The sequence below is a fragment of the Maylandia zebra genome, linkage group LG1 (genome assembly GCF_041146795.1).
Source record: "Maylandia zebra isolate NMK-2024a linkage group LG1, Mzebra_GT3a, whole genome shotgun sequence".
Lineage (NCBI taxonomy): Eukaryota > Metazoa > Chordata > Actinopteri > Cichliformes > Cichlidae > Maylandia > Maylandia zebra.
Genome location: NC_135167.1, coordinates 43,882,486 through 43,895,376, shown reverse-complemented (window position 1 = coordinate 43,895,376; position 12,891 = coordinate 43,882,486). Strand labels below are relative to the sequence as shown.

The following is a 12,891-nucleotide window of genomic DNA, read 5'->3' as shown; positions in this document are numbered from 1 at the left end:
ATCCATTGCATCTATACCTACACACAAAGCTTGTGTGCCCCCTGTTGGCCAAAGCTTTAATTACAATGTACTGTCAGTAGCTTTACTAAAACTTGGGTTTCAAGTTCAGCTGCGTTTGTTTATGCTGGTATCAGCAGCAGCATCACGTGGCTGTACTGAACATCAGCGGTCCTCAACCTTTTTTGTGCCACGGACCAGTTTACTGTCAGACAATATTTTCACAGGTGTGAAAAAGGTGTCGCGGATAAAAACAACAAAATAAAATGATACAACCAAGACAGACTCTGGGATTTTGTAAACATAATAATGAACACAATGTGTAATTGTGTTACTTTGTTAGCAGCATCCTCCTGAAATGCGCCCACAACATTGAGTGTAACATCCTTCTCTCTGCCCCTTAATGCTTTCTGGTTGCCATGGCAATGCATAAATATTTCTTTCAAAATAAGACGCACAGCTACAACACGGGAAAAGACCCAGGGAATATCCGACCCAAACGACTCGGTCCGAGGCCCGGGGATTGGGGACCGCTGCTGTATATATCTGCACGCATGCCTCTCAATCGAAAGCAAGTCTGCACTTGTTACTGAATGCAATGTTTTCACAGTGGAAGTCAAAGATATCAAAAGTTTATTTTCTCATCAAATCAAATAGAAAATGTGGATGCTACAAACACACGAGGACAGGACGGTGAGATCTGTGCCTCCATGCCTGCACCACACAAAAATTATTCCACAACCAATCATGGATACAAAGGATTAAATGTTTGACAGTGCTCATGTGGAGTACCTTGTTAACAATAAATGCATGTGCTCCTTTTGATCTGGTGATGACTTAACAGAAATCAATATGGCTTCCATTGAAAATGATCTGAAAGAGTGACGATTCCAGCTGAGCAGTGAAGGTGACGTTACCCATCAGAATTCATTAGTTCACTCATCCCTCCACATCTCCAGGTGGTCCAGTGGGCCCTCACCAGTTCACTGCTCACAGAGTGGATGTGGGAAGCATCATTTATGAGACCACAAGGTTAATTACTAACTCACAAACTCATCAGAGCTCCTGTTTCAGAGAGTTTGCACGGTTTCCCTCCAAATCAGGCTTCTTGCTCTCCGTTTTCTTCTTGCTCTTTCTCTTAGTGTTGACCTCATTCTGCTGCTTGTATTTGGCATCATCCTTGTTGGCAGCCTTCCCTGGAAACACCTGTCCCTCTACAGTAACATCTACGCAGCGCTCTTGAGCCACAAGGAAGTCTTTCACCTCCCAGGCAAAACTACCATCTCGCAGCATGAAGATCACCCTGTTGGAACCCACCACGAACCTACAAGAGGAAACATTCAGTTTTATTAATAAAGCACCAAATAACAACAGCAGTTGCCTCAAGGCCCTTTGTATTGTAAGGTAGACCCTACAATAATGCAAAGACCCCAACTATTAGACGCCCCGCTCTGAGCAAGAGCTTTGGCGACAGTGGGAAGGAAAAATAATTAACCTCAGTGTGTGAAGAGTACTCTCCATTTACATGCACAAACTGGAGTCTATTAGATAGATATGATACAAACCACTGCAGTGCAGTACCTGTAATACCTACAGCATGTTCTAATCGCTCTAATAGGATATTATGGTCGACAGTATCGAACGCTGCACTGAGGTCTAGCAGGACAAGCACAGAGATGAGTCCACTGTCAGAGGCCATAAGAAGATCATTTGTAACCTTCACTAAAGCTGTTTCTGTGCTGTGATGAGCTCTGAAACCTGACTGAAACTCTTCAAATAAACCTCTGCAGATGATCTGTTAGCTGTTTGACAACTACTCTTTCAAGGATGTTTGATATAAAGGAAGGTTGGAGATTGGCCTATAATTAGCTAAGACTGCTGGGTCTAGAGATGCTTTTTGAGTAAAGGTTTAACTACAGCCAGCTTGAAGGCCTGTGGTACATAGCTGATTATTAGAGATAGGTTGATCATATTTAAGATCGAAGAATTAATTAATGGCAGGACTTCTTTGAGCAGTTTTGTAGGAATGGGGTCTAAAAGACACGTTGATGGTTTGGAGGAAGTAATTATTGAAGTTAACTCAGAAAGATCAATTGGAGAAAAAGAGTCTAACTTAACATCAATGGTACTAAGAGTAGCTGTAGATAATATTACATCTGTGGGATGAATTGGGCAGAGTGATGATAATTCTGGAATAAAAAATAAATAAATGCATGCTTCAGTATTGATCAGTATCACAGAATGGGCTCTTAAACTGTTCTGAAAATGACTGTCAGTGAACACAGTTTGTTTGTTACTGCTCTACAAATAGAAATCACTCCCACGCAAACGACAACAAGAAACAAAAAACGAAACAAGGTCAGAAAGGAAATACCTCTGAATATCAAAGTTGGCATTGAAAAGGCTGCCCTGCCACAGGCCTGTGATCTCCTCTGTCTCTTTCTCTGTAGGATCTCCTGAAACTGTGGCAAAAACCATCAGAGTCCGACCTTTTTTGGACATCTTAAGCAGCTCCTCTGGTTTGGAGGGGTTCACCTTAGAGAAGTCGATGGGAGGAGGAGACCTTTTGTGCTCTGGAAGGTCACCTTCCTCGATGTCATCGTCTGCCTATTAAACCACATGGAGAGAAAAAAAACAAAACACATGACAACAGTTTAAGATGAAACAGCAGCTAATACTGCGTCTCACTCGTTTGAATCTATTTTATACTTTCCACTCTTACACTATAGCATGTGTGGACGAAACTCCAGGCCTCAAGGGCCGATGTGTCCTTGATCCAACACAGCTGATTTAAATGGCTAAATTAACTCCTCAACATGCCATGAAGCTCTCCAGAGGCCTGGTAATGAACTAATCATTTGATTCAGTGTGTTGAACCAGGGTGAGATCTAAACCCTGCAGGGCACCTTGAGGCCTGGACTTCCCCCACCCCTGCACTCTAGACACAAATATTTAGATGATGTTGAGTTTTGTTTTTTATTTTAAACAAATGGCACTCTTGTTTTTTTAATTCATGTTTTTTATCCCTAAAATAACTGGTTTAAAAGAGACCGAACGGAATATTCGGAAATAGGATGACTCATTGTATCATTTAGTGATCATTTCAGACTGAAAGTAGGAGGTACCTCCTTCTGAAAAGTAGGACTGACAATAAAATCAAGCTAAGCAAAAGAGACAATCATATACTTAAGCTAACCTATATCTATACACTCAGTCTTTACAATGTGGATAACTTCATATCACTCAACAGAGCACTTTGCTATCAGACTGCTGGCTTACTTTGAATTCAGTTTGACTTATTTAACACCAAAGCACAACAGCAGTCGCCTCAAGGTGCTTAATACAGTAAGGTAAAGGTACAATAACGGACAACCCCAACAATCAAATGATGAGCAAGCACTTGGCTACAGTGAAAAGGAAAAACTGCTTTTGAAAAATAAATAAACATTTTAAAAGGATCACCGGAACCAAAAAAAACTGTATGTATTGATTAACCAGTGAAATTATAATAACCTCTTGTGGAGTTTAAACTAAAACAACTTCCTCTGGAAAGAATACCCCGCATCTCTCCCACTGTGGAATGTGTGCCACGTCTCTCTCTTATAATGACTGTGGTGTTTAGTCTTTCTGTAGCGACGAAAGAGTCCGGCATCTAATAGTAACCCCTAGCACTTCCACCAATATATCAGTTAAACACTCAGACTTAGCTGGGCTCACGACACCTAGCCAGCGGCTAACAGCTGCTAACATCTGAAGGCTGTGGACGGGAAAACTTGCCTCCCACTGTTCCAGGAGCCGTGCCATGTCAGCATCGTTGTAGTCTCGGATGTCCTTCTTTTTCTTGGCCTTTGCTTTAGTCTCGGTCTCTACAGCACAAAGCATGTGTGTGCAGAGCACAAGCACCGCGCATCTCCACAGAAAGCCAGACGCCATGTTTCCAGATGGTACCCTGTGATTGGCTGTGAAGTCTGCCGGTCACAAGACGAGAGGGGCGTGTCAAAAGAGTCCGGCCGGCATTGCAGACCGGTGGAGAATTTCAAAGTAAAGCCGGGAGGACCCACCGGGGGGACCCACCGGGAGGACTACTACAGTCTACTATTATTACCGAGCACTGCTCCCTTAATCGTTATTATTGTTATTGTTTTTCAGGCAAATTAATCGACTTTCCGGGGCCTTAACGTGCTCAAATACACAGATACGTTATTGTTTGGGACATTTGAAAATGGCTCTAGAGCGCCACCTATGCAGACTATAATGAAGTCCTACGGACGGACACGTAGTTTGAGCTACATGAATGAAAAATGTACACATATAACAAGCTAAGAGGGACAAAAAGCCTCTGGGCTCCTTGATCAAACCAAACAGGAAGTCCAATATTTTGAATTGAAGATAAAACTGGTGCCGATTTTACTATTTTCAAAGTGTTCATTCAATAAACGTTATAATTATATTATAATTATACTATACTATATTTGCACACTTTGCATCTTGCACATGTCTTTGTCTCGTCTATAATATCCTGACAATAACTTGAACATGGTATGCAATTACACTGCACAACCCACTTTGTATTGTCTGTCCTGCCTTTGTTTATCGTACAGGCAGTATTGTATAGTTATCATTATAGTATTGTATAGTTAGTAATTGATATATTTTTATCCCTTAATTTTACCGAAACTTAGCCTATTATTTATTTGTAATTCCTAGTTGTATATCTCTTGGAGATATATCTTTTATATACTCATAAATGCACCATAGGGGGCTTGGGGTGAAACAGCATTTGATTATACTTTGTATACTGCTGTATTGACAATAAAGCTTTTGAATCTTGAATAATTGTTCAGTGTACACTACAGACCTGGGCTATAGGGTGCATCTGTGGCGCCACAGCAAATTTCAATCATTTGCCATGACATTTTTATTGTAATACCGTGTCCAATCTGGCTCAATCTTCTCAATTGTGATAAGGGTGTGCCCCTGAACACATTTTTTATTTGGAGTGTTTAACAATCATCACATCTCCACTTAGTACGCACAGAAAATATCATGTTTTACACTTTGAGGTATAGCTTCAAGGTGGTTACACTTGAGCAACTTGAACTTTGGACATGAAAAGCCTTAAGGAGCTGGTTTTAGTGTACCGTATGTTTAGTTTATGTACATCAGGTTTTAATGATGCTTTGACATGAAATTTGTTTTTATTTAATGGTGCACCCTGGTGACATGATAATCGAGGGGTTTGGAAAGCTTAAAAGGTCGTGAGATTTAGCACGCACCTTGAATGTGATGTGAACTTTTCAGGTTAACTCTTTTCATTGGATGTTACAAATTGGCCCAACAGTGCCACCTACAAAATCTGAAAAAGGCTTGAGTGTCCACACCACCCACCCCTCTAATAGCTGGACATTTATTAAGGAGTTCTGGGACTTGTGTTAAACACCTGTTGGTGATGGGAGTGTGATGCATGTGCAGTGCACAACTATTACTGTAGAATAAGTGATCTTGGATTTGTAATCTAGTTGACTGGTTTTTGTATAAAGTGCTTTTACTCTACCTGTAGAGTAAAAGCACTTTATACAACTTCCCTCATTTACCCATTCATGCAAGCACTTCTATATGGAAGTGCTTTTGGATGCATCAGAGGGGAACTTGGGTTCCGTATATTGTCAAAAGATATTTGGCATGCAGACTGGAGCAGCCAAGGATCGAACCAATTCAATTCAGTTTTATTTACACAGCACCAAATCACAAGAACAGTGAGCTACAGGTGCTTAATACTGTAAGGTAAAAACCCAACAATACAGATAACCCCGTATGAGAAAGCATTGGGCGACAGTGGGAAGGAAAAACTCCCTTTTAAGAATTGGCTGGAGGTGAGAGATAAGACAACACTATAGAAGAGAGCCAAAGATAATAAGTAATGACTCAATGCAGAGAGGTGTGTCAACACAGTCTTGCATGAATGGGGTCTAAAAGACAAGGTGATGTTTTGGAGGAAGTAACTACTTAAGTTAACTCACTGTTCATTCACTGAACAGGGTTTAGTGATCTAAAACTATTGCACTCCTCTTCATCTTTCAGCTTTTCTTTAGAGTTGGTCACATCTGCCTTCATCTCATGCCACGCCAAACCTCTGCATGTCCTCCTTCAATCTTCTCTGTGGTCTTCTTGTTTGTACTGGAGTGACCCAAAAGTCAGATATTTAAACAAAAACTTTCACAAAAACGTCTGAACCTTTTATTCAAGAGGTGAAGATGTTAGATGCTCTACAGAAACAGTAATATACAATTTTCTTAGCATCATTACCCAAGCAGATACATGCACATAACTCCTGCGGGTGTTTCGCTCTGAGTCAACCCTGCTGTGCACAGCCAGCACTCAGAATTTGGCTAAAACCTCGACACATACAGACAACTAGAGTTGCCACACTAAGTGTTAGTAGCAGAGCTCCCTGTATCTTCTACAGCTTTGATGGTGCCGTGTTTACTGCTGATGTGCAGGGTCATTTCCTTGCGGTTGGTTACTACATGGCCACACTGTACACATGTATAGCGCCCCCTGGTGTGCTCCCAAAGGATGCGTCTGCTGCAGGCCAAACCTAATGCACAAAACAAATAACTGTGAGTGTTTGATTTGCTCACTGATTAAACTTACACAAAAGCAGTCAAAAGCATGCTAACGTCACAGGATACATTTAAGGCTTTGCAAAAGGTGACGGGTTTCATCTGCGACCATTTTTAATCATCCTTTCAAAAACAATGATCAACCAGGAAACTACTTTATTTAACTACTGCTGCACTTGCGCTGGGCTGAGTAACTGTTCCCATGGTGCTAGTCTGCAGTGAACCCGAACTCACCTGGACTCTTCTTCCAGATAGCCGATGACCCAGGAGGAGAATGAGGTGCTGATCCTGGAGCAGGAGGGATGGGCTCAGGTGACCTGGTCTGTGGCTGGTGCTGAACCTGGAACTCAGGAGGGTCAGCGCTTGCTTTTGGACCATCCATCTTTAGACATGGGGGCATGTTAGGGGCTTTTTCCTTAGGCAAAGTACGAGCTTCATTAATGTTTTGAAGAGGGGAGGTTTCTTGGAGATGCAAGATAGGGGAACTGAGCAGAGGTGGGGCTGAGGAGTGTGCCTGAGGATCAGCAGGGCGGATGGCTCCATCTGGGTTTGGGATTTGAGGCGGCAGTTGCTGGGGTGCAGACACCGACTCCAGCCGTGGGAGGTGCTGCTCTGTGGGTTTTGGGTTGGTAACAGCAGCAAGCTGAGGGGGTGTCTGTTCAACAGGCTTCGTTTTACTCCGTGTGACTTTAGAACAGGTGTGCAGGTGAGTCAGCAGGCCACGGTATGAGCGCAACTTAGTGCGACAGCTTTCACACCTGCAGAAAGAGAAGCCAGACGATTGTAAACATGTCTACAGCTCACTGACAGCACATCAGCACATCCGGAGAACACAGGCCAACTCACTGGAAGAAAATGTTGGGTTTGTGATGATGCCTCATGTGCTCCATCAGTTTCTGCATGTTGGAGAAAGAACCACCGCAGCCGACAGTAGAGCACAGCAGCACTTTACCTAAGGAGATCAAAAATAGTGTTTGTCATCTGATACAACCTTTGTTGTCCACAGGAACATGCAGAAACTGTAAGGCAAGATTTTTGGGATTCAGCTATAATCTGACATTTAGAATATACTATTAGGGTACTGGGTGAAAAGCCCTCCCCTCTGCCCGACACATGTGCAGAACCATAAGTCAGCAGGTTATCTGATGGGTTCCTAGCTTACTTCTCTTCTAACATCACGGTTGTTAGTTTCTGCTTATTTCCTACGCTCTTTTTATCACTATGGTTCAAATAACATTTGAGTATCTATCATTTATTAGAGGAATAACTTTGGACGACAGTGGTGTACTTCTGAACAGGAAAAACATCGTCACACACTTGAACATCATTTGAGTGTTTTCAGGATTCGGTTACACTTTATTCTAAAGCAACATAACAAATAGACTAAAAACACGGAGACGGTGCGAAAAGTCTCACTGAACAAAACCACAGCCGTGAATAACAGCAAAACTCAGACTGTTAACCATTAATGATGACCAGTTACTTTAAGAGTCCCAGTGCAGTACAGCAGACAACAGCACGTCCACAGTACAGCCATCACTGCCACATGTGTTACAGCAAACAACGCAGTCACACTGTCTAAAGAAATTATACCAAGTTTCATATCATGAACACAAAAACATGTTTTGATGGAAAGCACTGTTCAGGACTGGAGACTGATAGAAATAAACCATGTTTGCTTTTATTATGCGCTTCAATACTGGTTTATTTCCAGCCGCAACCTTATTTGTTTATGTCCACAGTTGGAGTGCAGGACCTCACCAGGTAGAGACTGAGCCGGGATATCATGATCTTTGATGTGGCTCTCCAGAGCACTTGTGTCGCGGTACACTCTCTTACAGGCGTGCAACGGACACGGTATCCTCTTGTTTCCTGAAATGGACAAAGACGACTTTAAAAGCTGACACAAACACAACTATTCATGGAACCCAACATCATGTAAATCACATCAAGAATTTAGTAACTTGTCTGGAGCTGCTTAGCTAGCCGGGCTAATGTTAGTGAACACAGACGTGGTTTTGCCATCTTGCTCGTGACTATGGCTTGTGAGGCATTCCTATAAAGTATAAAATGCCAGACTTTGACACTACCGTTGATGTTTGAATGAAAGAAGCAGGTCTAAGTTTCACAGGCGAGAAGCTCAATGTTTTTCCAGCCTTACAAACATGTTTGATTAAGTAATCCTTCTCTAAAACTGCTGCAGGGACGATGCTGCCTGTCTCCATCACTGACCAGGACACCAGACTGACACTGAACTCTCCAAATTTCATTAACTTCTGAGCAACGTTAAGTTAGTATTTTCACACATGTAACTACAAAACTGACTTTTTATTTAGACCTTTTCGCAAGAGTCCGATTAAAAAACCCCAACAAGTCGGTCAGTGTCTTAAACCCGCAGAGAGAGAGGATTTGGGTCAGAGGGTGTGAAAGCAGCTGGACACTGCAGGGAAAGTAAAGCTCAATTTGAAATCTACTTCCTAATTTCTAATTGTATTTCCTGGAAAGCCCATTGTTTACTACACTGCAACCTTCCACGCCATTCAAGTTGTTGTTTGCTGCTTCGACCCAATATGTAGTTACACTGAGTGCTGCATTTTAATAGTCCAGCCTGGGCTTCCCTCCCCCAGCTGACTGGACCGTTCCCGTAACCCTCTTACGACTCTGAATGCTCTCAGCGTTTAATAACATCATAGCTAATACTAAGTCATGATATAGTGAGGGGTCAGCATCACCTTAGACCGCTGAGCTGTCACACAGGCGTCTTTACAGTTCAGTCACGTGTAACAACAGCTGTGTTATCACAGCAACCCAAACAGCAGCAGCACAAAGTCAATGGAAACTGGAAGCAGCCTGGTTCTTGTGTAACGCCTTTAACAGCCTGCCTCAATCAGCCATTCACGCTTTCAGTTGAACAACCAGGGCAAAGCTGCCAGTCTGTATCTGCGATCACATTATTGAAGTCTTTGTTTCCTGCGCATTAATGGTGCGCAGCACAGCCAGACAGCAGATGATCGGTCCGCATGTGTCAGTCAAACACGGACAAGACAACAGAGCAAAGCAAACCACACGAAACGCTTAGAAATCGCTGGATTTTGGAACTTGTGACGGTTTCCTCTGTATACAGACCGCTGCCCCCCCCCCCCGCCCCGCAATATGGCGACCACTTTGAGAAACAGCAGAGGAAATACGTCACATACGTGCGTACAGATATCATTAAAAAACGGAACCAAACCGAAACTATAGGTATCTTTCAGAATGACTTCATTACTAACCTCCGTTTGCATATTCAGACGTCTGTGCGGGGACACTGTCTGCAGACATGCTGCTCCTGCTCCTTCTTCTTCGCGTTTATTGGTGTTTGGCAAGAAACCACACAGTGAATTACCGCCACCGTGTGGTGTGGACTGTGAACCAATCAACAGTTACAAAGAAGCGCTGAAGAAGTGACTTTCTCCCAATCAGCTTTCTGGGATTTACAGGGATTAACTTGGATGACGAGCATGCGTCAAGAAAGTTTCTCATGACCACCGATTAGCGCTGTTCACAGAGAGCTGGGAATGTCTGCAATCACAACACTGCAAAGATGTAGCCTTAGCCTTAGATTACAGCTTTCACCATCTTTCAGTGGCAATTATAACAAACCAAGTTAGTAGTTTGAGCATTCACAGATTGTAACTATAGTTTTTATAAACTGTCATGCCAATAAAGCACCATTTAAATCTGTTTTTGAGAGTGATATCCATAGTTGGTATCAGCTGGGATGTCTGTGATGCAGTTTGTTTAAAAGCAAAGTACCAGTCTTTGTTTGTTTCTGTACCACAGAGTGGATCAGGAAGCAGTACTGGGAGGAGCTGCTGTGCAGAGGAAGAGGGACTACTCGTTGGCTGTTCCCTTGTTGCCAAAAGGGGAACAAATGAACAGGGAAGTGACCCTTTGGAACTAAACTATTGAACAGACCTGCTGTTTACAGCATTACATAGGATTATTTCCCCTTAATTGTATTTGTTGTTGTTGATAAAAAATAAAAATGTGACTTTTTAAATCAGATTTCCTAGGCTCTCTTTAATTGAGGGGGTGTTGGGAACTTCAAATTCGAAGGCTGTCACAGTATCAGTATCTGTAGTTAATCTGTTTCCCTCCCCAAGCATATTTCTCCTATCTTGGCTTCCCTTCACTGGCTCCCTGTTGAATACAGAATTGAATTCAATATCCTGCTCCTTAAGTAAAATATCTTTGGTAATCAGGCCCCATCTTATCTTAACAACGTTATAGAACTGTATCACCCCAATAGAGCCTTTACTCTCAGACTGGGGGCCTACTTGAAGGGTTTGTAAAAGCAGAATGGGAGGCAAAGCATTGAGCTTTCAGGCCCCTCTTCTGTGGAACCAGCATAGGGCTTTAGTTAGTGCTGGATCAGGAACTGAGTGCTTCTTCTCCTCTCACCTTTTTACTCACTCTGTGTTTGTGCACCATTCTGCACTTACGCATTAGTTATTATTAATCTCTGCCTCTCTTATGAAAGGTAAAATATTCTTCATCACCTTTACCTTATCAACGATCTAGTCACTCGTCACTCGTAGTTTTTAACCACAAATTAATTACATTCCACGATAATCCATCTAAAAAATGCTGTGTCTGTGTCCATATCAAGGAGAATGAAAACCTCAACACTGAAGGAAGCCCACACACACAGACCACACACAGGGAAAGAAAAGGAACACAGACATGTTATCCCAACTGGGCCTTCATCAAATCAGCGAAGATGCACAGTAAAGGTCAGACACCAACGAGGGAGCATCAGACTGACAAACGGAACAACACTGTCATGCCTTACATAGCAGGTTTATCAGAGAAACTTCTCCAAGAACGACATCCGAGCCACACACTCACACACAAACTGGTTCATTCCAAGGACAAAACTCCCAAACACAAGCTAAACAACACAGCATACGCTGTGCAGTGAAAATCTGACTGTAGCAAATGGAATAATAGGGTCCAAGGAGGAAGAGCCGCAGCTTTCCTCTCTTTCAATGGAAGTGATGACTGTTTACAAAAATATGAATCGATACATATGAAGGTCAACTTCCAAGCTTGCTCTCTGCTGTGTCCCCCATCTGGATCCATGGCTGTAGTGGTGCTTGATCAGACTGGTAGCCCAGTACTTGCTCCAGCAACTTGCAGTTCACTTCACTTCTATTCAAGTTTTTGTTTTTTAAAAGTTTTCCCCAGTTCATCATTGCACCATCGTAAGTGGTACAGTGAAACTTTCTCTCATCATGTGTCCTGACACCCTGACAAATAGTTGCCACTAACCTTTGGAGGAGTTGGAAATTCCCTTAACGACTGAGTGTGTGGCACCTGAATTTTCAAGATAGGACATAACTAATGTGAACAAAGGCTGTATGCTACCGGGTATGTGAGCTGCAAGTGTGTACCTTCAACCTTGGGTGTGAGTTCCTCTGGCCATGAGCATCATCAGCAGTGTTGTTGTCCTTGTTGTGGCAGTCTTTAGCTCAGTCTTCTCTGATTGCACTGAAAAGAGTGTAATCAAGGTCACATTATGCTGTTTCTGGAGCTTCCTCTTCTTCTACCTGTGGGATTGCCAGACTCTTTAAACATGGTTAGGGTTGCCTTGTAGAGCTCGTTGCCAATCTTCTTCTCTCGCCCCACACTCTAGAAGAAATAAAAATATATCCACTCTCTTTCACTTATCCTTATCAGCCTTTCCCAGCTACCATGGGGCAAGAGGAAGTGTACACGCTGTGCAGGTCTCAACAGTCTGTTGCAGGGCTAACACATTTCTATCAGAGTGACTCATATGCATTTTTATACCAGTTCTTTTTACTGACCTGTTACCAATTCACTATGATTGACTGACTTTTCTTTTCCCTGTCTTTGGAATTACACACCTTTTCCAAGGATGTAGCTGGCATCAAAACTTTTTTTTTACCACACTGGCCTCATTTGAGGTATTGCTCCCTGAAAACTCTTAAAATGTCTTTTAAAATAAATATAACTAAATAAATGACTAAATCCTTTGCTTTCTTTATATTTTGTTGGGGTGATACGCCGTCTATTTTCATTCTATTTCAGAATTTGTGCGACCACTTCGATTGCGGATTAGAAAGATGCGTGCTACAGATTTCAAACATAACCTCACAAACCAACAGGAACAGCCACACCTACCAGGAAGTGCTGAGTGAATGAAGTAGTGACTATAGCGAACATGCTAGGTCACAGCACTGTGATGTTAGTTATTATGTACAACGAC

General features: G+C 42.5%; 2 protein-coding genes across 3 annotated transcripts; both read right to left on the bottom strand.

Annotated features, from left to right (window-relative positions):
• Positions 1 to 613: 613 nt before the first annotated feature.
• Positions 614 to 3,984, bottom strand: mesd (mesoderm development LRP chaperone). Its single transcript, XM_076887182.1, has 3 exons — positions 3,771 to 3,984; positions 2,372 to 2,600; positions 614 to 1,321 (listed from the first exon to the last, which is right to left on the bottom strand). The coding sequence occupies exons 1-3, from the start codon at positions 3,928 to 3,930 to the stop codon at positions 1,054 to 1,056; spliced, it is 657 nt and encodes a 218-aa protein (XP_076743297.1). The 5' UTR covers positions 3,931 to 3,984; the 3' UTR covers positions 614 to 1,053.
• Positions 3,985 to 6,220: 2,236 nt separating this feature from the next.
• Positions 6,221 to 12,867, bottom strand: znf414 (zinc finger protein 414). 2 transcript variants are annotated; one of them, XM_004568680.3, is made up of 6 exons: positions 12,056 to 12,867; positions 9,893 to 10,024; positions 8,382 to 8,492; positions 7,467 to 7,572; positions 6,855 to 7,378; positions 6,221 to 6,595 (listed from the first exon to the last, which is right to left on the bottom strand). In XM_004568680.3, the coding sequence occupies exons 2-6, from the start codon at positions 9,939 to 9,941 to the stop codon at positions 6,426 to 6,428; spliced, it is 960 nt and encodes a 319-aa protein (XP_004568737.1). In that variant the 5' UTR covers positions 9,942 to 10,024; positions 12,056 to 12,867; the 3' UTR covers positions 6,221 to 6,425. The 2 variants fall into 2 exon arrangements, with proteins under 2 accessions (XP_004568737.1, XP_012779414.1); XM_012923960.5 differs by lacking the exon at positions 12,056 to 12,867 and having other exon boundaries at positions 9,893 to 12,012.
• Between the last annotated feature and the right edge of the window lie 24 nt (positions 12,868 to 12,891).

Excerpts from the sequence above, each read along its gene's own strand:
- znf414 (XM_004568680.3), bottom strand. The coding sequence starts at position 9,941 with ATGTCTGCAGACAGTGTCCCCGCACAGACGTCTGAATATGCAAACGGA. Across the intron at positions 7,573-8,381 it reads CCCGGCTCAGTCTCTACCTG|GTAAAGTGCTGCTGTGCTCT; the intron begins GTGAGGTCCTGC and ends TGATCTCCTTAG. Across the intron at positions 7,379-7,466 it reads AAACCCAACATTTTCTTCCA|GTGTGAAAGCTGTCGCACTA; the intron begins GTGAGTTGGCCT and ends CTCTTTCTGCAG.
- mesd (XM_076887182.1), bottom strand. The coding sequence starts at position 3,930 with ATGGCGTCTGGCTTTCTGTGGAGATGCGCGGTGCTTGTGCTCTGCACA. Across the intron at positions 2,601-3,770 it reads CCTGGAACAGTGGGAGGCAA|ACGATGACATCGAGGAAGGT; the intron begins GTTTTCCCGTCC and ends TTTAATAGGCAG. Across the intron at positions 1,322-2,371 it reads GCCAACTTTGATATTCAGAG|GTTCGTGGTGGGTTCCAACA; the intron begins GTATTTCCTTTC and ends TTCCTCTTGTAG.